Source organism: Oryzias latipes, chromosome 24 (assembly GCF_002234675.1).
Source record: "Oryzias latipes chromosome 24, ASM223467v1".
Taxonomy (NCBI): Eukaryota; Metazoa; Chordata; class Actinopteri; order Beloniformes; family Adrianichthyidae; genus Oryzias; species Oryzias latipes.
In genome coordinates, this window is record NC_019882.2 from 16,885,749 (window position 1) to 16,912,418 (window position 26,670).

Consider the following 26,670-nt stretch of genomic DNA (forward strand, 5'->3'; position numbering starts at 1 on the left):
TACAACAGATCAGAAGATGATCCAAGTGGCTCTTTAAGGCTAATCAATAAGATAAAAACACTTTTTATGTAAGTTACTTTTTTTAGGCTAATTAGCTCGTGTTTTTGTCTGGATACTTACATGTTCACACCAGGTTTAAGTTTCTAATTAGCCACAGCAGTTTCTGTTTAGTTAATTAATTAGTTAAAGTATTTAAGTCTGTGGTTTACATTTAAAACGTGTGTCATTGCATTTTGGGTTTATGGCACATTCAGGCTCCTCATTTTGTTGTTGTGTTAAAATATCTTAAGTTTATGCTGTTGACCCCTATTGATAAAAATTTGCATTGAACAATTTTGGCTCCTAAATTACCTTTATTTAGCATTTACTTGAAAAAAAAAAAGCGCAACTTAATTTTTGCTTTGCTTTTCCCAAAACTGGAAATAATTTCAGGTTTTAAAGTTAATTCAATGTAGACACAGCCTCAAAGCCTCATTAACCCTTGTGCTATCCTAGGTACTTTGACATTGGGGAGTTGGGTCATCTAGACCCACTAGACAGTGCTCTGAACCTTTTTTCTTCAATGATTTGTGATCTTCACTGGTGTCCATGGATTACATGACATCTTTCCACCTTTATCCACCTTTGTCATGGTAGGGAGAACATGTCAATGCAAGGGTGGGGTCATCTAAGATAGCACAAGGGTTAAGTGCCTTTTGTAATGTTTTTCAACAAATTCTGATTTTCTTAATTTCTTGGCAGATTTTTATGAACACGACTTTTTTTACATACGTTTTTTTTGTTCATTCAAAGAATTGTGACACTTTTTTTTTTTTCTGTCACTATTATTTTGAAAACTATGTATGTAAAAATGCTTCATACACTGAGAAGGGGTTTGATTTCTGGCAAAGTGCATGTAGTCCATCACAGGATCCCAAAGAAACCAACAGTTTTGCACTTGTCTTCTCTCACAGTAACCTAGCTAAAACCTGAGGGAAGTGGGGGGGTTTAAACATCACGCAAAGGCTGGTTGAACAAAAAAAATCATGATCCTTTATGCAGAGCAGCAGGAAGAAACGGTTGAACGCTTTAAAAAAAAAAGCATATTGTGTTTCCTCTGACTCATTTCTGTCACTGCTCTCTTCAAATTAAATTCAAGACGTTTTTTTCTGCAAGGAGGAAACATCTGGTAGTGTGTCTTTTCCCACTAAAAGGCGTGTTTACTTTCATGTGATGTTGTGCTCTCTAATGTGGAAAACTACTCTAGGCAGGCACAAAACATGCATTAACAGGAGGGAACAGGATGACCCTTTCCTCTGCCTTAAAACCTGCTGCCAGACCAGACAGCTGCACACCTACAGAGCCAAACAATCAGCTGCAGCCATTGTCAAAGGCATGAGCTAAACCCTTCATGCAGGTTCGATCGGATCTGATAACGTTGGGCTGTTTTTCTCACTGATAACAGCCCAAATAATTAATAATTACCTGGTGTTTCATTCGCAGTCACAAATGTAATCTCCAAACGTTGTAATTTCTGCTACAGGCTGGAAGACTTGAGAAGTAAAAAGTGTGTTTATTTTCACACACAGGTCTTACAAACATAAATCAGAGGATTTCTTTTTAATAAATCACTCACAGATTTCCATTGTGATGGTCAAGATTCAAATGAGTAATAACTGGAGAGTTTAAAGAACTCGACTAAAAATCTTAAATGAAATACGAGTCATCTTTACAAGATAACAACTGAATATTATTTAAGAATTATTGATCCAGATAAACAGTAAAAACACAAAGTTACCCATTCCATTATTGGGTTTTTCTGTACCAAAATTCCTCATTGTTTTGTTGTAAAACATTTAGGACACCAGAATCACAACAAGCCTTACTAAAGACCATATTTTATGGTTGTTACTTTATCCCTGATATAACACTAAATAGGTAACATTTACTGATATAAATAACTAATTTATAATTTTGCACGTTGAATATCTAAATGCTTCAGTTGTACTTAGTTAAATTCTGCCAAAATTTACTGAATTTGAGTTTACCAAATTGTTATTCTGTAAGTGAACTGTTACCTTATTAGGTTCTTTTATCAAGTTCGGTAATTTCATCGGACTAAGAAATGAGTCAGATGATGATAATCCCAGAAGAAGACTCTTTGTCAGTATAACAACATAAAAAAGGTCAACTCTATAAAACAGGTTGTTTGTAGCAGCTTTGTCATTTTTATTAAACAAAAGTGTACTAAATTAGTTTTTATGGCTGCATTGTGTAAGTTGAACAATGTCAAAAATAAGATTTCCAGCCTTTGATTTTTCAAATTAAAAAAATAATAAAAATAATTAGAAGTCACGATCCCAACCAGAGAAGTCTTCGTCTGCCTTTGTGTGGTCCACAGGGAATCGGTCAAAGTTGATGTAACACGGACCCTTAAAAAGATGACAAAGGGGAAGTTTAGTCATTTTCAGCTGGTACAGTTATTTTTTTATTCAATAGCTGAGGTTTAAAGACCCACTTCAAGAAAAAATTGTGTTTTTTAAGGTGTTCTTGTAGCATTTTTCTAATGATGGTGGAAAGATAGAAAGAAAATGTATCAGTATTTCCACAGACTGCATGCTCCACTCTGCAACGGAGAGGGGAAGGGGGGCGGAGTTGGGCTGCGCCAACAGTCTCGCCCACAACTCGGAGGTAGATTTCTACTGAAATACCGTCACTACAGAAACAATGTCCTGGAAAACTACCGTTTTTTGGATTTTGGCTAAAAATGTCATAATCATAATTAAAAGAACACTTGGAACGCAATGAAAATAGATCAAAGAATAATTGGAGTGGGATTTTAAGTTTACTTTCTTTATAATTAATGACTTTTAGGGAATCTAAGAAATTATCTGGTTCTTATCCACCATGACACTTCTTATTTATGAAAAATAACGATTTTTGAGGACTGAAAATGTTTTTCAGTTATATTTTGAACCACAGTAATTCCACAAACACTGCAATTGACTAATCCTTGCTGACAGTGACACGACCCTACCCTGCCTGCTGCAGGCCACTGGTGTGTGCAATAGATAATAATAACATAAAACAGGAAAAACGAGGAACAACCTGCGCCCCTGCTTTTCAGCCCTCTTAAGTCCTCACTCCTGCTGGGGGGGCCAGTTTAGCTCGTGCTGGTTTGCAGTGCCTTCCATCCATGAAACCTGGGTTCAAATCCAGGCTGCTCCGTATTCCCTTCTCTGCTGCTGTGCCAGTCCCAAGCCCAGTTTGATTGAGAGGTTTGCATCAGGAAGGGCATCCAGCATAAAAACATTGCAAAGTTAACCATGCAACTCAATCCTCAAGGGAGGGTTGTTTCCCTGATGGGAGAAGCCAAAAGTGAAAGAAGAAACTCTCATTCCTGCTCATCATCGGATATTGAGCAGGAAGATGTTTGAAACACCCCTTTAATTTAGTCAAATCTACTAAAAATCATGTTGACCTAAACTGTGTTTGCATCAAAAACAGAGGGTACACTGCAGAGCCTGACACAAAACAAGTTTTGCCTCTTTTTTCGTCTTCTTAGATCCAAACCGATCCCAGCAGATAGTTTGCCTTCCTGCTGGTAGTTTCTTCCTTTTCATCCTTTGACGAGGGTTTTTCTCTCAGCAGTCGCCCACTGCTTGCTCAGTAAGGGAACTTCTCCATAAAGCCCTTTAATAAACTGCTGGTCACTGACTTAGACTATCAATAAAATACTGTTCAGACAAATAAGTGTTATTAAAATGATCTGGGATATTTAGAATGAACTGCATATAAACAAGCCTTGACAAGAAATAACTGAAATCAAATACAAAATAATCTTTTTTTAAAGTCACAGCTTAATTTTCTTTATATGTTTCCACCATCAAAAAAATGCCAAATAATCTGTAAAATACAACAAAAACAACATTTTCATTGGAAAATGATGTTTTTCAATGACTGAACATGTGACTGAGCAAAAATGAGAGAAAAGGATGGAGAAATAATAAAATAGCTGTACTTTGTTGTTGTTTATGTGACTGTTGTGATGCTGCTGAGTATTAATGTTGTTTTTCTTTCTCTTTATTCTTTACCTCTTGTTTTTTTTTTATTACATCTATCATAATATTTGAATGAGTGATTTTAAAGGACTGTGTCTGAGGTTGACTTTCTAAAAAAGTACAGCCATGTTTTTTCAAAAGAAACGGTCAAAGACAATGTGGGGTTTTTTACATTTAAGGGAGAGTAAAAACACAAAGACGCTTTCGCTTGCCTTCCGTATGAGTCGAACTGTGGGGGCCTCCAGCTGACCCAGGCGAAGTTTATGCCAGTTCATGTTGCCGAACCACCTGAAGGGAAATGCAGGTTACAGATCCGAGAGTGGAATAAACAAAAGGTCAAGAAATAAACCGTTAGAATAAGAAAGCATAAAAAATAGTGTACTTACAAAACCTTTGGTTTTGTAAACCTTAAAAATGTAAAGACCCACTCAAATAAAAAAAAGGTTTTTGGTGTTTTTTTTAACAGGTTCTTGTGACATTTTTTGATAATGGAGGACATATAAGACAATTAAGCTTAAATTAAGCTTTTCTGAGCATTTCTTTATTCAAATCGTTGTGAATCAGGAGCAGATAAAAATTAGGTTTAAAAAAGCTTTTTTGTGACGCAGCAACTGAAATGGGTGGGCCGTAAACTCTGTGTTCTACTCCATTGTGATGAATCCACTTGCAGACAAATGGATCCATGAACATCTTTATTTTCCTCGTCTGAGCTGGAATCTGGATCTAAACTGTACGAATGGATAGCTCAGATATTGTTTGCCATTATTGTTGCACCGGTACTGCTATCTTGGGGTTGTGAATGTCTGTAAGCTAGCTGGAGAGTAAACAGAGGGATATCAGCGGAGTCCTACTTCTACGCACCCCGCCAACAGTCCCACCCACAACTCAACTTAGAGGTAGATTTCTAATGAACTCCTGCCACTCTGTAGAAAATATGTCCCAGAAAACAACACAGTTCTTTTGATTTAGGTTCAAATCTGCATCATCATATTTAAAAGACCACTAGGAAAACTTTGAAAATAGACCAAAAGATGATCAGAGCGGGTCTTTAATACTACTTCTTTTTTGGTTACAATGATCGGACCTGTGATGCCGCACTTCTTTGATTCCATTCTTGGTGTTTCCTAGCCTCTGACCCGGCCGAGGTCTGCAAAAACACATTCATCACAGAGAAGATAAAAAATGTTCTTCACGAAAGAAAAGAATTTCAAAACATCCTAAAAAAATGTTTTAAAACGCAGATACGCTCGGAAATACACACTCTGCTCTGGAAAAAAACCTTTCCAACATGATGTGTTTTCCTTCTTACCTGCACAGTTTACTGATGATGGACTTTGCTGCTTCATTCATGTAAGGAGGATACTTGAGCTCACCATCCAGAATTTTGGCATAGATCTTCTGAGGTTCTGAACTTGAAAAGGGAGGGCTGGAAATAAAAATAAATATATTGGAGATACTGCTATCGTTTATTTTAAGGTTTAAAGCAAAACTTTTTGTCAAACCTTTATATCTATCTAAGTACTAAACCCTGCAGACGTCAACCACAATTATCTGCTGCCATCTGCTGGTTTCCTACTAAATGCTTAGTACTTAAAGACTCTTAGATTTTTTAGCTTATGGTGAATAAAGTAAAAGACACTCTTACCTTCCCGCCAGCAGCTCAAAGATCAGAATGCCAAGAGACCAAAAGTCTACAGCAAAGTCGTGTCCCTGGTTCTTGATGATCTCTGGAGCCATGTACTCAGGCGTGCCAACAAAAGAGTACGTTTTATCTCCACGCATCAACTCTTTTGCAAAACCAAAGTCGACCTGTGAACAGATGGAATCCTACTTATGGAAAGTGGAAAAGAAACCACGTGGTTTCATGTTTCTACTAACTTCTATCAGGAATTAGCACTGGAATAGAAATGTGGTCAGTGAATTACCTGCAATCTGTTTAAAATACTGGTTCTTCCGTTATAAACTCAAGCAAGGCAGACTAAAATATTAACTAGATATCTGGCCAAGAAACAAACAGAAATGCGAGAACTCAAAAACATTCAAATATTCTGTTTTAGTTGTGTGTATGTGTGTGCTATACTCTCCCACACATAGTAATAACACGGTTCAGCAGTTGTCGTTTGTCCTCAGATTTATGTTTGCACAGAAGCTTGACAGATTTTAAATGAGGCGAGAGGGTTGAATGCGGCTCACTCTATGAATAAAAACTAGATATCCCCACTATGTGTACTTTGTTTTGATTTCAAATTTTTCTGTCAACCTGGGGGGAAAGGCATCATATGCACAGCAGGTACCAATTTTTGTTCAGGCAAAAATCTATCATTCTCCACCTGATATGAGTTTAAACATATTATGAATTCAGAACCAGTTCTTCAGAGCGACACTCACTAGTTTGATGTACCCTCTTTGGTCCAGCATCAGGTTCTCTGGCTTCAAGTCTCTGTACATGATGTTCTTCTTGTGCAGGTAGGCGTAGGCCTCCACCACACAGGCGGTGCAGAACACGGCTATAGGCTCATCAAAGCGCCCTCTAGGAGTGAGAATAGACAACGTTTTTCTTTAAAAAAAATATCCACTCTTGGAGCATTCAAGCAAATATATCACTTTGTATTTAAAAGCTTAAACATTTGTCCTTTATTCTGCAAAAATCAGAGTATCAGAGTCGCAATTTTTATTTTCTTTTTTTTGGGGTAAATAAATTGCTTTTAATCATAAAATATCTGAATAACTCATCCCATCCCACTTTCTACTCACACTTCTTTCAGTTTGGTCCAAATTTCTCCTCCACTGCAGAAATCCATGACCATGTAAATGTATCTTGTGTCTTTGAAGGTTGAATAAAGTCTAGAATCAACAGGAAAAAACAAACACCTTTTTAAGACATGATTGCATTAAATGGTAGACTTGGGAGTTTGCCATCTTTGATACCTGACGATGAAGTCGCACTGAATGGCTTTGAGAATCTTCTTTTCAAACAGCATGTGCTCCTCTTGTCTCTTGGCAACAATCTGCTTCTTGCTTACTCGCTTCATGGCGTAATATTTTCCATGCTTTATTGTGGTCATCTAGGAATAACAGAAATGATCATTATTTGTGCTCGGGTTCTGGAAGTGCAGTTTTAAACAGAACGACACATAGCTTTCCTAATAGAGAAATCTCATCTGAGCCAAAAACAATAAAGCTTTCACATCAGCTTTTTGTTTTACCCAAAATGTTCTGTTGGTTATTATGGAGCCCTGGATATGACATAAAAAATTATAATGAACAAGCATTTTGTGCACACAAATTAGAGGGAAGAATTTATTATTACTTTTTTAATGTCATCCTGCCCTGGGCTCCGTACACTGTTGTACACATATTTTGAAATGTGCAGCGGAACTTTTCAAAATAAATTAAAAGAGATTAAAGTTCCTGGTTTAGATTTGCATGAAAAGCCAGATTTACCAGCTCCACACGGCCAAAACCTCCAACTCCAAGAGTGACGGGATCTCCTTGAAAGCGCCCTTCCTGGTATAAAACAGGAACCAGATCCTTAAACCTCAGGGTGGAGCTGGGCCTGATAAAAGCACACATTTCCTTACTTTTTATCTAATTTTATGACATGTAATCAACAAATATAAACCAGTCAAAAGCCACTCACAATGACTTTGCAGGAGTTTCTGCTTCTTGCATCACCTTGGAGCTGAAAGTAGAAAAGTAAACTCAATTTTTTACAATTCGCTTTAATTTAAATGAGGTGCGTTGTGGCAAACATACTCGTCAAACAGTTCCAGGTATTCAACAGGGATGGTCTCTTCAAAAACCCTGAAAAAATGGCATAGTTATTCCCACTCTGCGGGAGTCAACAGAAGCAGCACACAAAAAGAGCAGAAAAAGTCTGAGTTTTACTTTAATTTAATGGCACCTTTCATTGTTTGGTCAGACTTACTCCTTGTCGATGGAGAGGCAGGTAACGGGTCCATCAGCAGTACAGGTGGCTGTTCTCAAGACCTCGCTGAAGGCGGACAAACAAAAAGTATAAATGAAAGCGTAAATAAAATGGTTTTGTATTACACTTATTTTATTTGTCATAGTTTAAAAAAAAGAAAGTAATTATTTTTATTCAGCTTGTTTTTAAAGCAGTCAAAACCGGTTTGTCACCGAAAAACTGACAGATGTGCTTTTACCAGAAAACAGGATCCTGCAACTGTCGTACATTATTTTTTTTCTAAAACAGAAAATCGCTCATCACACTTAATTGGCAGGTTTTGCAAGCAAAAGTGCCACGACGACTGCAGGCGAGAATAGTGGAGAGCGGTGGATTGGCTTTGCAGGCTCTTTCAAATGTGTTTCCACGGTTACCGTATGAGGGCCTGCTCCCCAAAGTGCTCCCCTTTCCCCATCCTGCGGATCTGCTTCTGATATCCATTCACATTTTTGGTCACCAAAACCTGAGGGTGCAAATGTACAGACCCCCTCAGGATCAGACTAAGCAGTAGAACAGAGAGCAGGAATCCTGACAACCAAGTACCTCTCCTTTGAGGATGATGTAGAATGAGTTTGCCTCTGCTCCTTCGCGAACGATAACTTCTTTGTCTTGATACTTCACCTACAAATAACAGGAGAACAAATTCTAAAATATACCTAAATATTCCTTTTAATGAAAGTCTGAATGAATTTCATTAAAAAGGAAAACTAAAAATCTTTCAAGTCACACGAGGGGGATAGTTATTAAATAAAAAAAATCCTCTTTACACACCACATAAGCTAAATGCTGTGCTGCTGAGAATTGTTTCACAGCAGAACAGCTACCGTGGTTCTGCATTTCTTTTCTGTCATAGAACAGTTTAAATCGATATGGACTCTGACGTTCTGAGATTCTGGATTTAAATTTAATCCCAATTTTTGACTGATTCAGGTTTAACAGTTGCTTGTCATCCTTGATGTATTTTTACTGGGATGATGCTCCAGATTCTCTTTTTAATGAGAAGTTTTTAATGGAGAGCAGCAGGCCGGTTTGGATACCGCTCTAAAAGCAGCAGTCTGTGACACTGCTTAAACTTTGTCGGTTTAGCATAAATAGTGTTTGGAATTCATCAAAATTACTATTTCTGAAGAGTAAGTCCAAAAACTGGAAAATTCATAAACTTTTGATGCTGGGGCTTTGGTGACTTTAACTAAACATGATAGATCCAATAAAAATTGCTGATAGACTTCAATATGTAGTCAATAGGGACCCGACGGAAGAAATCCCTTGTCAGTAACAAGGCATTTTTGCTATAACCTTTTTCTGAAAGTTATGGGAACTCCATTGATATAATTTTACCACCAAACTTGAGATTTGGATTTCCCCGTATTAAAAATGTACGTCTACAGTCTAGAGTGGCCTGGCCGTCTGGACCAAAGTAAGTAGGGGAGTTTTTCTGATTCAAGGGAATTGGTTGCAGGTGATATTCCTGGAGGACATAGCAGCTGTTAAAAACCTACAAGAACATCTGGACATGTCTGATCACAGACCACTATTTCAATTTAAATTAGTCTTGATCCACAGGAAACAAAACTTTTTTCCACACAAAGAAACCACAACATTGACTTACTTTCTTTATTCCAAAAGATTTGGTTATCCACTGAGATATCTGGAAGTGTCTCTGGATCATTTAACACTGACACAGTGTTGCTATGAGAGATGCAGTGTCATCTGAATGCCTAAAGATAATGAGTATCCAAATTGTCCCCGACACACAGAGATTTCTCCATATTTTGTATTGTTTCGTTGTCAACATTTGGTTGTAATGAAACTATTGACTCGTTTAATTTTTATTTTCTTATCTTATGTTTTAAAAAATGTCCCAACTTTTCCTAAATTTAGGTAAACTAAAAAAAATGAAGTTAAAAGCTCCTCACCTCTTCCATGGAATCAATGATTTTGGACAACTGCACGTCATTTAAGTTTTTAAGAGTTCGAGACCTGACAACAGAAGAGTTCATCATTAACACCTTAATCTGAAACAAAGACCTCAAATTTAAATGTGTTCAAATATTTTTCTGGATTTCTGCTATAACAGGATTAGAAAGGGTGTGAACTCACGTCTTCAGGAAGCCCATCAGCTGCCCTCGTCTCTTCTTGGACTTGTTGGTAATGATGGTTCTGTACGTCTGTCGCTCCATGCACCAAAGACGCACCTGAGTTTTTGCTGCCACATGAGTGACAGGATCAGACCAACATGTCAACATTTTGACACTTTTTTTTTACTTTACGTTTTCAAACTCCAATTAATTTAACAATAAATCTGTTTTCTGAAATTGGCAATATGTTTGCAGAACTGTTGCTTCAAATTAATTTTCTTTAAATGAAGCTGCATACAGGAAGTAAAAGGTTTACAGTTAAAACCTTTAATTTTTAAGCAGTTCCATTTATGTTGGAAAAACCAATCATTCTGATCAGAAGTAGGCGCTGCTCCTAGCATATTAAAGAAGCATAGTTGAGTATTGTCTGTGAAGTGTTGCTAAGGATGTTGCAGATCTTGATTAAAGCTTTTAGAGTACTTCAGAGAAACATTTAGTGTAGCATATGCTGCTCACATAAAGGTGATTGGCACTGCATGAAAAACTGAATAATTTAAATCTCCAAGTACCTCCATGACTGTCTGACCTTTAACTGTGGCTGTCCGTTTGCAGTTGTAAAGGATGGCCAGTTCTCCAAAAACATCCCCGATGCTCAGAGTTCGGAGGTCCTGTCCTGCCTGGGTGACGATGAGCTCACCAGCTGAGAAGAGAGGTCCTTTTTTCAAATCCTCAACTTCATGGGGAGCACACTCTAGAGCTGACTCCCACCTGCCACTATGTACATGCTGTCTCCTTCACAGCCTTCTATAATGACTTCCTCCCCAGGTTTGAAGTTGGAAGCTCTTAAAAGGTCCACCATCATGGCGATTTGCTCTTCATCAAGGCGGCTCAGGAAGTCGTTCTTTTGGATGGCTTTGATAATCAGAGCTGTTTCACTGAGGGCGAAACAGAGCATTGTTTATAGGACTCACAGGAGCACATGATTTAATAAGAAACTTCATTTTTTTCTGCATTAAGGGCTTAAAACCTGGCAGATTTCTTGACAGGGCTGCTTGTAATTTCCAGGTTTTCAGGAATCGGTTCAGAGGCGATGACGGCCACACGACTTTTCCTGAACTCGGGTTCAGGTTCATTACTGCTCTGAGAGGGAAAGTCTGCTGAGAGCAAACAGAGAAGAACAAATAAGATGGATCTCTATTAAAGGTAAATTTACATGCTGCAGTGAGGGAAGTAGGTGTTTTTGTGTGAGCGTTGGCTTCATACCAAGATCCTGATATTGACTTTGCAGATTTTGCAAAAGGTTTTCTTTCTCTTGCAGACGCTGCTCTGTGGAATTAAAAGAGGAGCCGAAGTAAACTCAATTCCTGTAGACAAACTTTAAATTCAAACATTTAGTGGCCTGCATGAACTGAGGATTTGTCTGTTAACCATCAGTCAAAAAACTACGCCCCCATTAGTGCATAGTTTTAATCTCACTTCCATTCCAGTTGTTATAAGTATTGTTTCTTGGAGATTATAAAAAGTTATTTAAAACAAATTATAAAGATGTTTTTGTATTTGTAAAGTTGTCCTTTAGTTCTGGTTTATGGTTGATGTTGAAACCAAATCTTGCCTTTTAAGTTGCAGTGTTTCTTCTTCTACTGTTTCTCTGCTTTTACAGCAGGTTGCCTTTTGGCACACTACTGCCCCCACAGGTCGAGATGTGAAGAGCAGTTTCTCTGCAGAAGAAATTTCACAACCTTTTTGCGTTTTTTTTTTTAACGTTTAATTGATTGAAGATAGTTGTATGGTTTGCTTTGGGTGAACATATTGTTCTCTAGAGGCGCAATAAGGGTGGCCCACTATTTTTTAAAGGCGCCACTGCTACTTGGTAGCAGACAAATTTATATTCTTTGTAACTTTCTAGCAGCGCCTCAGATTAATGTTTTAAGCAGATTTGCATCCGTGCTTAACAAAAGCATCAGCTTTTAAAATCAGTAACACATTCTACATTTTGTTTGTATACTTTGAGTTGAAACAAAAACCTTATTCAGTTCCATCCTGCTGCTCATACTCAAGTCTTTCCTGTGTTTGTGTGCTGCACCCGCACCTCCCTGACGGGTGGAGCTTTCCAACAATGCTTCTGCGAGCCTCTGAGCAACTTCAGAATCATTTACATGTTTTATTGGTCATACGTAGACTTTGTAAGTCAGAGCAGTAATCCAGAAAGGAGCAGAGGACTTTCCAGCCTTTGGTATAATTGTGACTAAAAACACATCTCACACATAAGTGAGGCTGTGTGCATTTTGAAGATAAGCCGATTCTGCAACTGTTGTACTCACCCAGCTCCTTGTTCTGCCTCTGCAGTTCTTGGTTGATAAGACACTGCTTCTCCAGCTGCAGCTGTAGATCAGCTATTTGCTTCTCCATGACTACAAGAAAAAGTAACAAACACAGCAATGTCGCATGTCAATCTGACGTTAACTTTAGGTTGTGAATCCATTCAAAAGCAACATAAATAGTCGCTTTTGCAGCACATCTTGACACTTTTCAGAAACATTTATGATGGTTGTTTAATGCATGATGGAACCAAGATTAAAGAAATTGTATAATAAAGTCTAATCTAACCTTGAAACTTGCACAGACAGATGGTCAGTTTCTGTAATAAAAGTTATTGTGTATGTTTTCTTGGAACAAGCCAACAAAGTTTGTGCGTGCGCTTTCAACTGTTTCAGCTTTCCGCCACATTTTTAAACTTCTTTTAGAACAAAGCTTCTGCAAAATATTCAACATAATGTTTCTGCATATTTTCCTGTGTGCAGACTTGGCATGACAACATTTTGAAACACAACTAGTCTGGTGACATGATTAGAACATCTAAAAAAAAAGATTCATTCGTGTCCATGTCTGTCTGACTAGGAAAAGCTGTTAGCATGTAATCATTTCAAATGTCACATGACCTCTAATTGCAGTCTCACCCTGGACATTGGACAGCTTTAAGATTGCGTACAACATGAAAGGGAAATCATAAAGCCTTCGAGCAATAAAGAAAAACCGGGACATCAAGTCAAGATAGATGACTGGAGCCCCAGACTGCAAAATGCTCCATTTCCAGCACTGATTCACCATTTAGGGAGCATTTACATGATAAGAACAAGCAGAAAAGCATGCAGCTGCAGAGCTGAGTGTCAACAGGCCAGCCTTGAACAAACACACCCCTGCATGCAGCCTCTCACCAGACCCTGGTTTGGGTGTTTCATTAACTTTAATTTGCATTAAAATACAATAAACAGTTAAGCTCCGCAAAAACAGAGTTTGGGGACTTTCTAGGAGGTATTTTGCAACAAGCGGGACAAGCTGACTGATAAACTTAAGTGCGTGCTGGTCAACAAACCGCTCCTCACAGACTCCGACCTGAGTGTAACTAAAACGGAGACTAAAATGGCGACTCCAATCAGTTTACAACTGTAAACAACACAGATGTGTGAAGTTTAAGACTCAGAAATGAATCAGTTTAAGTTTCTGCTGCAGACCATGCTGCTTATCATTAGAAATATTCAAACAGCTAACTGTCAACCTCCTACTGCTTTATCTATAATTCATATTCGTAGCTCATAACAGCTGAACCCTCAAAAGACACCCTGTTTTTAGAAACATCCAGAGTGATCTGAGATGCTCTCTCCATCTCCCCTTTAACTTGTAACATTTAATCTATTATCAAATTAAAGGATATAACTTAAAATAACAATTTAAGAAAAATGTAAAAAAGGATGAATGCATATAATAAAGTTTCGTTAAATCTGTCTTAAAACATTTTAAAATAGCTGAAGCATTTAAGTTTTTCTTTAAAACCATACTTTCCATTCGTTACAGCATATCGTTACACAGATTTAGCCCTCAGACTTTAACTGCAGTCTGTCTGGGAACTGATATTCTAAGACAATTTACAAGAATGTATTACTTTTTAATGTAAATTGACCTAATTTAAAAAATGGTCAACATGTTTTTTATATCTGTTATATTTTAAAAAGTACGTTTGAATTATCAAAGTGTTCTGCCATATTTTGTCATTTTTTTGTAGTTTTCCTAAATTGTCTTGTGCTGTGACGTATATGAAAATAAAGGCTAATTTTTATATTTCTCATACTTACTTCAGCCATTTATAGTATAAACATTCATTTCACAATGCATGTAGCTAATTTACCATGCAAACAATACTTTAATACTTTGTCTCAATTATCACAAAACAATTGTTAAATGTAGTTACAAATATTTCAATCTGTTTTTCCTACTTTTTAGTTACAGTTTTTAATGTATTTTGAATAATCCACAAAAAACGGTCACACATATAAAGCAATTTTAAGCTTTTTTAAATAAATTATTCAGGACAAGAGTTCAAGTAAAATAAAATAAAAAATGTAAAGTTTTTAATATGTTTTAATAAAGTAGGAAGAAACCTAGAATAAACTTACCTGCAGGTGAAGATGAGCAACTGTCCAGCCAATGAAGGCCGGTTGGATCAAAAACCCCAAAACTGCTCAAGCTTTTCAAAAAAGTCTCCCTCCTGTGACCTCGTGAACCCAGACGCTGTACAGACTGAACACACCTGACCAAAGTGAGCAGTTTACAGCCTCTCCACTATTCCACCTCTGATTCTAAAGCTTACATCGCCAAATCTGTCTTTTACTCGAGTTCCCTGCCCTCTCAGTCTTTCCTCTTCCTTCCTTTGCTGTATCTGTCAATCTCAGCTGCTCTAGCGTTGAATCGTCCACTGTAACCTGAAGCTCCGCCCATCACACCAGGTAGCAGTGAGGTGAATGAGATGGAAAAAAGCTGAAGTACAAGTGAGAGAGAGAAAACATGCGGGCCAAAAAACAATTTTTCTGTCTTTGATTTTTCTCATACAATTTTTTTCATGTTGTTTTTGTGAAGATTTTTAATTTTTTTTAGGGCAAAACTGTATAAAACTGTCTGCCTCAGAGGGGAAGAAACATCCCAGCTCCGTGTTTGATGATTCTGTCATTTCTTTTATGTTTCTGCAAACAAATAAAGGTATTTGCATTTCACACAAACCTCTTCGGAGAGTCAGACTCCCAGCAGTGGTGGGAATTCATGTAAAGTGAACTAAGGCAGCTCACAGATTACATCTGCCAGAGTCGGAAACTGCCCGCTTGTTTCTATTTTTCCACACAGGAGTTTTTCCAGGCTCCTGAATGCATCTAAATGAGGTTTCAGGGTAAGCATTGTGTCAGAGGGTGTGGGCCCATATTGTTCACAGTTAATTATTAATATCTCTCTGATTAATCAGTGACAATAATGACTGCGGGACGCTGAGATAAAAGGCTTTGGATATGTGGGAGCAGAGGAGAGAGTGGTGGCAGGCAGTGCATGAGTTCTGACATTTCCATCAGGATTCGCATGCATGCATTTTTCCAAACATGTCCCAGCTGGGATTACATGTAATTCTGAGTACACTAAAATATGAAGGCCTAGAAATTAAAATGGCTTTAATAACACACAACACAAATGACATAGCTAATGGAGGGGATAACACCAGTTTATTCAATAGAACTTTTTAAAACAGAAAATGTCAAAGTGCATGTTACTACCTCACAAAACACTGCTAGGTTCAAGAAAACATTCATTTTTGAGACATTTAGCACCCCTATCAGTCACAGGTAAAATACATTTGTCTGAAATATTTGCGTAAAATGGGTTTTAACAAGCATCATTTTACAGGTGTAACCTCAAAACTGAACAGTGGCACGCTAGTCTCAGCTAAAAATAACATAAATTACAAAAATGTGCTTAATCTGTTTAATTCTAACAAGAACTGCCAAACTTAGTGCATTAAAATAAGAGCTCTTCAAAGGTAAATCCTTCTTTGTTGAAATTAAAGTCAAGCTTATTTCCTGTATGGAACCCCAAATGTGCCACAATTTGCCTCCATTTTTAGAAGATTTAAATTGAAAACACGTTAGTTTCCACACAAAATCCTACGGGTTTTTGTGCAGCTCTAACTTGACACATCCATAGATGCTTTTTACATTCAAAAGGAACCAAATAGGATTTTCTTTTCATTTATATTTAGTGTCACTTTTCTTATCATCTTACTGACTCGATGACTTTATAAACTCAATTTGAAAGATTAAAGAGAAGCTTTTAGCTTTCTAAATTGTCCTCTAAAATTCAAACCCCATCACTTGAAAACAATTTTTTGTTAATTAAATTACATTTCAAAACCTTTGTTCTTTGTTCGATGAGGTAAGAAAAAAGATGAGTAAATAAACAAGACTTTAAGCTTAAAAATGTCCAAAACATGGAAACTTTGAAGAACTGTCGCCTGCAATTGCCGTTTATTTTTTAACATTGAAAGGCTTTGATTACCAGAACATTTCAATGAAACCTCAGAGGCAAATGAAAGGTAAAACATTTCCCTCTATTTCCACATCTTCATCTGTTATGAGCTTCAAAAAAAGGCAAACAACAGGCAGATCATAAGATACAAAACAGATATTTTAAACAAAACTCATCAAGTTTAGATCAATTAAAACTTTGTGCTAAAACCAACTACAAAAGATTTTGGCAAATTGTCTTTGTAGTCTTTTACATTTAAGCTACAGTTTTAAATGGCGAAAGCGTCAGTATTTAACTTTAAAGGCTTGCCTTGCAGTGCTCTGAGTTTTCTTGTTCGGTAAAGATTCTTTATACCATCTTGTGTTCTACAACAGCAAAGCTGCCAAATACCAAACAATTTAACAAGTATCTCAATATTTTTCTGTGCATTTGGTAAAGACTTGATTGTTAGATGAAGGAGATATTTATGCTTCTCCTGTTTTTAGACAAAAGCTCTGCTCTGCTGTTCGATTTCTGTCACTTTTTTATTTATGCTTATTTCATGTGTGAATTTCTACATTCATATTTACTCATTTTGAGCGAGTAAATTTGATTATTTTGTCCTTTCTGATTACATCCTAAGGTTTTTTAAAAGAAAAAGAAGAAATAACAGATTTTTTTCCCCCAGTCATTAGCATGAGTTCTCTTCAATGAGTTATATCGCTAGAGGAGACACGCTCACTTGGGAAGCCTGGCCGACGGTGGCGGGCTGCAACGCCATCTTGGCGAGGTCGTCGGCACCCACATGGCAATGATTTCTATAGCCTTTAGTGGCATCTAAGTAGCTTTTATATAATTTATATATATTCATGTATCTATATATTTATTCAATATATATATATATTGTTCTTAAATAAGAGAAACAGTTAGTGTCAGGTTTTGCAAGAAACGAAAAAAGACCCAGATGCTGGAACCCGGAAGGAAAACAGGAGAGAGTAAGGTAAGTGTAAGTGAGTAAGGTGATTTATTTTTGCAGGACGTGGATCCGTAGGCGGTGATGGCTGGTGACTGCAGGTGAGTAGCTAGGCGAGAAACCGGAATTCAGGCTTGAAGTCGTGGCGTGGCTGGAGGTCTTACTGCAAGGGCTGTGCTGGAGGTTAGGCATGAACAGGATAATGGCTTGAACGAGGAGGTCCGAAGGTTTTAAAGGGTGGTTCCCAGGTTTACACTCGTGGAGGGTTTGTTCCCTGGATGCAAGGCGTAGGCAGGGATTAGCTTGAGACAAGAGTTTTGAGAGCAAACCATAAAGACCAGACTAGGCACCATGGAGCAGCAACGAACTGGCGATGAATGCTGGATCTGGATCTCCTCATGAAGGCTGTGGATAGACGAGTTGAGTGGAAACAGCTGGGAGTCCTCAGGACCAGAGCAGAGAGGGGTGGGAGAGGAGAGCTGCCAGAGGCACCACAGTCCGCCTTAAAACTTAAATGAAATGAAACGCATAGTTGCAGGACTTCTTACAAATAAAAAAATTATTACAAAGAATCTTTGAAAATAATTTTTAAACATGTAGAAGTTTTAGACCTCTTTGACATGTAATTTAAATTATTTATAAAAGCCCAACAATAAGTCAATAGTAAATCAATGAAAATAATAATAAATAATAACCTTATATAAATAATAAGTCAATAATAATAATAATAATAAATTAATAATAAAATCAACAATAAAAAACAGAAAAACAATAGATTTACTGATTCATGTGAGTGATCAATTTGTGTAACACAGATGGTATGGTGTCGGGTTTCAAGCGAACAGTCTGGCCTCTTATCAAAATCTGTTTCCACAAAATGTTTTGAACATAGCCAGACTGTATTGTTAGTTGGTAACCACAGTGATCCATCTGGGTTAGCTCTTGTGACAGCTAAGGCCCACTTTTTCCTGAAGTCTGAATCCATTAGAAATCTACAAGAAAAGTTCAGTCACTGAGTCAGAAATGTATAAATCTATATACTATAATAGCCTAGTCCTAGTATACAGTATATAGGTTTAAGAAACAAAAGTTTACATTTATGTCGACAGCAAATTACACGTACATCATGCAGCATGTTGATAATAGCCCTGCAGCATCATACATGTCAACATGTTTACTATTAAAAAAACATGTGTACTATTAATGAAGAAAGAAAAGAATTATAGTACCTACCTGTGAAATGTTATGCCTTTCTCCTTCATGGACTCATTTCTCCAATTTTGGCAGTTGAAACCCGCACAATGAAGTGGCATTTTACAAAAAATGTGTTCAAATGCATGCACTGCAGCAGTGACTTGACCTCACCAAGATGGCGGTGCTCGCCTCCCATGAGGAACCACGTGATGTCTCCCCTAGCGATAGAAGTCATTGGTTCTCTTTATGCTTCATCTGCAGCTACAGCGCCTTCTGGTGTATAGAGGGTGTTACTACAGCTGCTGCTGACACGTTCATGGACGTCTGTGTGTGTGAACTCTTTGTGGGGTAGGTGTGCGAACCAATGAGTTATATCACTAGAGGAGACATCACGTGGTTCCTCATGGGAGGAGAGCACCGCCATCTTGGTGAGGTCAAGTTACTGCTGCAGTGAATGCATGTGAACACATTTTTTGCATAATACCAGTTCATTGTTTGGGTTTCAACGGCCAAAATCAGATAAATGAGTCCATGATGGAGGAAGGTATATCATTTCACAGGTAAGTTTTTTAATTTTTTTTCTTTTAAGGCTGCAGGGGCTTCATTAATAGAACACATGATGTTGACAGGTATGATGCTGCAGGGCTATTATCAACATGCTGCATGATGTACGTGTAATTTGCTGTCTATATAAATGTACATTTTATTTTGCTAAACCTGTATACAGCATACTAGGCTATTTATACAGATTTATACATTTCTGACTCAGTGACTGAACTTTTTTCTTGCAGGTTTCCAACGGATTCAGACTTTAGGAAAAAGTGGATCTTAGCAATAAAAAGAGCTAACCCAGATGGATCACTGTGGTTACCAACTAGTAATACAGTCTGGCTGTTCAAAACATTTGTGAAAACAGATTTTGATAAGAGGCCAGACTGTTTTTTTTAGGGTAAATCTATTGTTCACTTTTGGACTTCTTTTAAATATTATTATTAATATTATTATTATTATTACTATTATTACTATTATTAATAATAATATAATTGTTTTTATTATTATTTATTGACTTATTTATTTATTGTTATTTATTGTTTGTATTGACTTACTATTGATTTATTATTATTATTATTTCCCTATTGTTGGATTTTTCTAAATAGTTTAAATTACATGTCAAAGAGGTCTAAAACTTCTAAAAGTTTAGAAATTAATTTTAAAAATTCTTTCTAATAATTTTTTTATTTGTAAGAAGTCCTGCAACAATGCATTTTCATTCAAGTTTGAGCTTTTAAGGCTGATTGTTTCTCTTCTTTAACAACAACAAATGATGTATCTATATATATATTATATACATAAAATATAATATATTCATATATATGTATAAATATATTTAAATCTAAAAATATATACAGTTTATAAAAGCTACTTAGACACCACTAAAATCAATAGAAATCAATGTCATGTGGGCGTCGTCGACCTCACCAAGATGGCGTCGCGCTCCGCCACCGTCGGCCAGGCTTCTAAAGCGGGCGTGTCTCCTCTAGTGATATAACTCATTGGTGCGAACAGTGCGATCATTTTAAAGCATAGGGCTGTTCACGAGAAGACATGGTGTGTTTTTGGGCTCTTTCAACTGACTGAGGCTTCATTAACCCTTGTGCTATCTTAGATGACCCCCCCTTACATTGACGTGTTCTCCCTACCATGACAAAGGTGGATAAACGTGGAAATATTTCATGTAATCCATGGACACCAGTGAAGATCACAAATCACTGAAGAAAAAAGGTTCAGAGCACTGTCTAGTGGGTCTAGATGACCCAACTCCCAATGTTTAAGTGCCTAGGAAAGCACAAGGGTTAAATTTACATTCCAATGATCTGCAGCAGTTCGGAAATTAAATACAAACGCTGTGACAAAAAATAAACTAGTTAGCAGCAATTCTCACTTGGAATCACAATAAAAAATAAAAAAAATTACACAAATGTCTTATGAACTTCTTGCAAAGTTTTCTCACCTCTTTCTGTGTGTTTTCAAACCATAATCTTCAAATGTTTGTAATTTGTTAAGTTTATATTCCAAAAATTTAGATTCTTATTTTTGCATCCAGTTATTCACAATTCAGTTAAAGTTCTCATCTAAGCATTAAGGAAACTGAATGGAAAACAAGTTCAGGCATTTTAGGAAAAACTTTTTAAAAAATGTTTAAATTCCTGAAAGGTGCTACAGAGAATTTGAGAACCCCTGCCAACGCAAAATCCTGGTGAGGTCGTAAAGGGGAAGTGAGGATTGCAGGCGTGCAGTTGTAAGATGCGGGGTGGCACGGTTAGAATTGCGCCTGCGCGGTTGTAAGGTTCTTCACTCATTCCCTAAATACGACTGCTCATTTGTCTTTACGCCCTTTTACTTTATGGCAGTGATGAAACGCCATAATGTGCAATCAAAACAATTTTTGCTCAAAAGAGAGTCTCTCTCTTCTGCACTCGAAAATAGCAGGGCGCAACATTACAATTATGCTACAATAGTCAGCAATAGTCAACAAATAGGCAGCTAATCAGTCTTCGAGCTGATTGCAAGAATTTCTGACCAATCAGCATCAACCTTCATGTCCATGTCAGTCAGTGTCAGGTGCGGACAGTAGAGGAGCATAAAAACAATTCACCCAAAGGAGAAGAATATTTCCCAAAGTGAACATGAACTTATTATTACATCAAAAATTTGATTTTGGGCTGTAAAGTAATACATTTTTGTTCCTCATCAAAAAAACAAGCAGCGACTGCTTAACTCATAGGCGGTGAATTTTCACTGGCGGCTGCTTTTGAGGCCCCTGCACATATTTTTTAAGTTTCAAGAGTAAAATATTTTTGTTAGCAAACAATTTTGAGTTTGAGGTGCAAAATAACTTTTTGGGCACATAATGTTTTAAGTATTACACTCAAAACAGTGACTGTTATGCTTGGAATGAGAGATATATAGCACATTGTAAGCGGTTACTTCAGCTTTATCATTGGTGTGATCACTTTTAAATGTTAACCATATTTTTTACGTCTTCTTTTCTAAATCTTTTTACATTTCGACTCAGAAAATTGTCCAGAAAACATCTGTGCAGCTACTGCTCTCTTAAAAAGTTTTAGTTAATGTTGCAATTTGACATATAGGCCTATGTTTAAAAAAAGAAAAAAATGTGATGTGTTTGACCAAGTTTTGTGAGTCATTTACTTTTGCTTAGATTTTACGTACTTATTGTAGATGTGAATAAAACAAATAGTTGATGTTCAGTGTATCATAAATTAAAGGTGGCATTTTTATTTCAACACATGAAAAATGTGAGACATGATATTTTGAAGCCCACATGATTTAATGAGATTATTGTTGTGGTTTGACTTTACTTAGACAAATATGGCAGCATAATTATTTATTGATAGTAATGGTAAAGACTCCTAAACTTAAATGTATTTTCCAATAGGTCTGCCAACAGTTTAAGACACTCAATAGTTGATAGAGGCGTAACGATTAATCAATTAATGGATTTTTTATTTCTATAATTCAACCAGATCGATCTGAGGCAAATTCGAATTGAACCATACCATTTAAAAAAATCTTTTCAAAATTAGATAAATCGATAATCAAATTGATATTAAAAAAATACAATTTGGATTGAGGCATGATAGGTTTATTTACTATACTGTAAAAATGACCCACAGCAGACAACACACATGTAATGCAACAAAAACGGATCAATCCATCATTCCAGTCCAATGCGTGGACTATAATGATGTGACCATACAGTGTACTAGATTGTTCTAAGAATGTTCCCTTTGGATTATATGGATGTGGAAAAAACATCAGTGGGCTGAACTTTAGGAAACTAAAATGTGAACGGATTTGACTTTCATTCTTGTTTACTTGTTTGTTTGAACACATAACTAATTTAAACTTGATTGTCTTGAAGAAATACAAGGAATTTGGCAAACGTCCCCTGCACTGTTCAGTACCAGGTATTTCTCTCTGAGTTACACTGGTTGACGTTTTGGCTAAAGATGTCCTGGATCAATTTAGGTCTGTGAATTGGATCAAATTGGATTGTTTAAAATGAACCTTAACTGGAGGTGAATCGAATCGGCAACCGCAAACATCAAATTCAATCGAATCGTTGTTAAAATAAACCATTACACCCCTAATATTTACATGTGTTTTGTTTGATTATTTCTGTTGATTTGCTGCAATTAACCATAAACCATCAACTGATTTTCTTCCTTTTTAGCTGAGTGGAGCCCCAGCGACCATCTCTGACTCTATTCCACATTCGTCGTTTCCACGCTTGATTTTGAAGAAACCTGCATGAAACAGAAGACAGATTTGTTTTAAGGCCTCTTTGTCGGTACAGAACCAAAATAACTGATGTTTTCTCTTACAAAAGTACAGTAGAAGAGTCCCTTATTTTTGGGTACCTTTACAATTTAGAAGAACTTTTTAAAATTTGAACATCATTAGAGGAAAAGCCGTTACATCGCAAAAAAAAAACAAAAACAGGAAACATTTCATGTTAGAGCTAAATAAAGTACTAACCATGAAATTAAAAAAGTCTAAAAACAAAGAATTTTTAAACATCCCATAGACAAAGGAACAGAAAGTCACTCTTGTAAGTTTGTGAATCTGTTAAGTCCAACAAGCCAAGAAGTGTCTCTGAGGTCGCCATGTTGAAGAAGTATTACCTTTGTCGCCCCAGTCACTGTTCCAGGAGTTTGCAACCAGCCAGTAGGGAGTCCCATTCTCCTCCCCCCAGCCCAGGATCTTAACAGCATGACCTCCTAGCATGTCTCCTGTCACATGTTGGTACACACCTGAGGAAGGGACAAAAACATTCAATTACTTGGGAGAATGTAGCTGCAGGTTTTAAAAATAACAACAAAACTGCAGGTTTTTCTTACCATTCTTATACAGCAGGAAATCTGCATAAACACTGAAGGCTGCCTCCACGGGCCCGTTCTTGTACAGCTCAGTCATGATCTGCTCCTGCTGAGATGGAATGCTGTACGAGCGTTGGCCTAAAGAGGGCGACGCCAATGAGGTCAAGAGCACAAACTGGCGTTAAAGAAAAGCTGCTCCGTGTGCCCGTACCGAAGTGTTTGTCCTTTGGGTATGACAGTGAGTATCCATTGTTGCACTGCGTCACACACTTGGGAGTCTCCACTTCACCCTGACAAGGAGGACGGCTTCCATTCACATGGTGTTCGCAGGGGGCGAGGGTGTAGGGCCTGCAGCCTGCAGGACATGAGCAAGGTCTGAGAGTGGATGTTTCAGCAGAAACGGCATGAACCTGCGTGTGAGGAACTCACCGACTTTGGAGTCAAACAAGCCTCCTGTCACAAGTCCTTTGTTTGTCCAAAACTCCCAAGCAGCAGAAGGAAAACCACCAAAACAGCTGCAACACACATTTTGCATCACTTGTTTGATTAGACTTCATGAAACATGTAGAATATATTTTTATGACAAATGGATGGCTTTGAACTCAAACTTTAGTAATAAAGAATAAGCAACACAAAGTGTTTCACAGAAACCTCCAAACAAAAGAGGCCTTCACATTAAAAAAAATCTTTAATGATATTTTAATGACGTCAAGGCTTTTTCATTGTGTTATTCAGTTCCTTTTAAAGACAAAAAAGCATGAATTTGTCAACAATGTATTAATATTATCAAATCTTTGAATAAGCAAGTATTACAGCCTACATGTGATTCGGAATTAGGGAATTTCGGAAATTGTGACTCATAAAAGGAAGATCTATTTTACCAAACCTCTTCTTTCAATTAAATTAAGTTAAAGTGAAATTTGTCTCTGAGGCTCACCCCATGCCACACTCATCACAACAGGTCAGCAGATCTTCTGCAGAGATCTCTAGTGAGATCTTGCCACCACTTTGGATACAGATTCTATCAGAAATTGCTTCGGCTGCTCCAAAGGCCTGTCCACAAAAGAAAAGGAAAAGGGCTCGAGCGTGTAGCCGACTGATGTTCTCATTCATGAATCTGTGGAATCGGTCCACTTTACCCAGCAGGAGCCACAGTTGCCCTGGTCTCTGATCTGCTTGAGTGTGGGACAGTTGGGCCACTGCTCACGTGGGTCGAAGCTGTCTGGAAGCTTAATGCCTTCAACATCATGAGCCCTGGACCAGACAGAATGCAGATAAGATGAACCTGCTGACAGTCAGCATTTTGGACATGTGAGGAGCACACACACTCATAAACAAACGTCTACACCTACAATTCTGGCAGCTTGGGTCCCTTTAGGATGGTCCCACACAGTCCTTTCACAAAGCTGCTGTCCTTGTTGTGGAAGTTCTGGCCGGCCTGGAGGATAATTTAAGAGAAAATGTACCATTTATAGCAAATGCTCAAGACAGCAGACTTTTTAGAAAAATTGTAAATTACAATACTGACTGTCCAGGTGGTGTTGAGTTTGTTAACAAAGTCAATCATCTCTAAAGAGAGAAGAGGAAGTTGGGGGCGCGCCCATCCAGCAGGGAGCAGCACCCCCAGGAAGAGCAGGAACAGAGGACACATTCTTCAAACTGATGATACAAAAAACACAAAAACGGCAGCTGGACATTTGATTATATCACTTAATAAACATTGCTATTGCTGATGATTGACTATTAAAGACTATTAAAGAGGAATAAAATCTGTCAACTAAATTCCAACTTTTACCTGACGATGGTTCAGCTGACTCTTCCTTGCAGTATCGTTTTTCTGACTGAACAGATTTTCTCACTGTATTTATATGAGGTTAAGAAATCACATGTGGATGCAGTAAAGTCATTGCACATCTCATATGACTACAATGTTCCAAAGGTTGGCTCACCCGTGTTTTCTACAGAAAAAAAAGGGCATAAATATGATTATATTTTAGCGATAACAAAGAATATACTTTTTTCTTTTTACCATTTCCTACACCAGCTTCATGTCCACTAAGCAGTTTGATTTGCGGATTACAGTCACTTGATTTCTGCTGTTTTCTGGATTTGCAAAGAAGTCTTTCTCAGAAGTGTTAATTGAATCCTGGCTAATGTTTACTGAAAGAATGGCGTGTTTGGTTTCAGCTCTGTCTGTTGTTAATGTTTGGTCTGTGGACTGAGTGTCTGCAGTTGGATCCATATTCAAAGGGGTTAAAACTGCTTTGGTGTATGAAGCTGGACACAGATCTCACCCCATGAGGAAAGATCACAAAGGATGATCACAAGAATGGTGAGGACATATTCCAGAACCACACGGGGGATTTAGTGAATGACCTGCAGAGAGCTGGGACCAAAGTAACAACGGCTACCATCAGTAACAAACTATGCAGACAGGGACTCAAATCCTGCAGGGCCAGACGTGTTCCCCTGCTAAGGCCGGTACATGTGCAGGACTGTCTAAAGTTTGCTAGAGAGCATTTGGATGATCCAGAAGAGGATTGGGAGAATGTCCTAAAATCAGATGAAACCAAAATAGAACTTTTTGGTAAGAACTCTACGTGTCGTGTTTTGAGGAGAAAGAATGCTGAGTTGCATCCAAAGATCACCATACCTACTGTACAGCATGGGGGTGGAAGCGTCATGCTTTGGGGCTGTTTTCAGCAAAGGGACCAGGACGACTAAACCGTGTAAAGGAAAGAATGAATGGGGCCATGTATGGTCAGATTTTGAGTGAAAGCCTCCCTCCATCAGCAAAGACAATGAAGATGAAACATGGCTGGGTCTTTCAGCGTGATAACCATCCCAAACACAAACGCCCAGGTAACAAAGGAGTGATTTCATAAGAAGCATTTCAGGGTCCTGGAGTGGCCTAGCTAGTCTCCAGATCTCAATCCCATAGAAAATCTTTGGAGGGAGTTGAAAGTCTGTATTACCCAGCAACAGCCCTGAATCATTGCTGCTCTAGAGCAGTGTTTTTCAACCTTTTTTTGAGCCACGGCACACTTTAACCTTTAACTTTAACAAAAATCCCGCAGCACACCAGCATCCCAAAAAAAAAAAAAAAAAGCAGAAACTCATAGTCTGTTTTGATCTACAGCCCCCCCCCCCCCCCCCCCCCCCGGCAATCTGACGTGCATTTTTGTGATAATTGTGGCAG

The 26,670-nt window shown here is 37.7% G+C and overlaps 2 protein-coding genes and 1 long non-coding RNA gene across 5 annotated transcripts; all 3 read right to left on the bottom strand.

Annotated features, from left to right (window-relative positions):
* Window positions 1-1,584: 1,584 nt before the first annotated feature.
* On the bottom strand, window positions 1,585-14,800 carry LOC101173830 (cGMP-dependent protein kinase 1). Of its 3 annotated transcripts, none has more exons than XM_011491940.3 (22): window positions 14,537-14,800; window positions 12,407-12,496; window positions 11,349-11,411; window positions 11,113-11,239; window positions 10,854-11,020; window positions 10,672-10,785; window positions 10,108-10,213; window positions 9,924-9,987; window positions 8,551-8,628; window positions 8,382-8,470; window positions 7,969-8,034; window positions 7,797-7,844; window positions 7,681-7,722; window positions 7,485-7,596; window positions 6,969-7,105; window positions 6,795-6,884; window positions 6,429-6,570; window positions 5,686-5,849; window positions 5,350-5,466; window positions 5,125-5,187; window positions 4,253-4,328; window positions 1,585-2,411 (listed from the first exon to the last, which is right to left on the bottom strand). In XM_011491940.3, the coding sequence occupies exons 2-22, from the start codon at window positions 12,492-12,494 to the stop codon at window positions 2,325-2,327; spliced, it is 2,040 nt and encodes a 679-aa protein (XP_011490242.1). In that variant the 5' UTR covers window positions 12,495-12,496; window positions 14,537-14,800; the 3' UTR covers window positions 1,585-2,324. The 3 variants fall into 3 exon arrangements, with proteins under 3 accessions (XP_011490242.1, XP_011490243.1, XP_011490241.1); XM_011491941.3 differs by having other exon boundaries at window positions 7,485-7,547; window positions 7,716-7,722; window positions 11,113-11,242; XM_011491939.3 differs by having other exon boundaries at window positions 11,113-11,242.
* An 800-nt stretch (window positions 14,801-15,600) lies between these two features.
* Window positions 15,601-17,890, bottom strand: LOC105357212. Its single transcript, XR_911238.3, has 2 exons — window positions 17,724-17,890; window positions 15,601-17,647 (listed from the first exon to the last, which is right to left on the bottom strand). It is a non-coding gene; the product is annotated as an uncharacterized LOC105357212 (long non-coding RNA).
* A 3,953-nt stretch (window positions 17,891-21,843) lies between these two features.
* Window positions 21,844-25,333, bottom strand: LOC101165526 (cathepsin B). The gene is made up of 10 exons (XM_004083755.4): window positions 25,267-25,333; window positions 25,000-25,130; window positions 24,824-24,909; window positions 24,611-24,725; window positions 24,409-24,524; window positions 23,901-23,986; window positions 23,683-23,826; window positions 23,493-23,609; window positions 23,277-23,405; window positions 21,844-22,898 (listed from the first exon to the last, which is right to left on the bottom strand). Exons 2-10 carry the CDS (start codon window positions 25,120-25,122, stop codon window positions 22,822-22,824), a joined length of 993 nt encoding a protein of 330 aa, XP_004083803.1. The 5' UTR covers window positions 25,123-25,130; window positions 25,267-25,333; the 3' UTR covers window positions 21,844-22,821.
* Window positions 25,334-26,670: the final 1,337 nt, after the last annotated feature.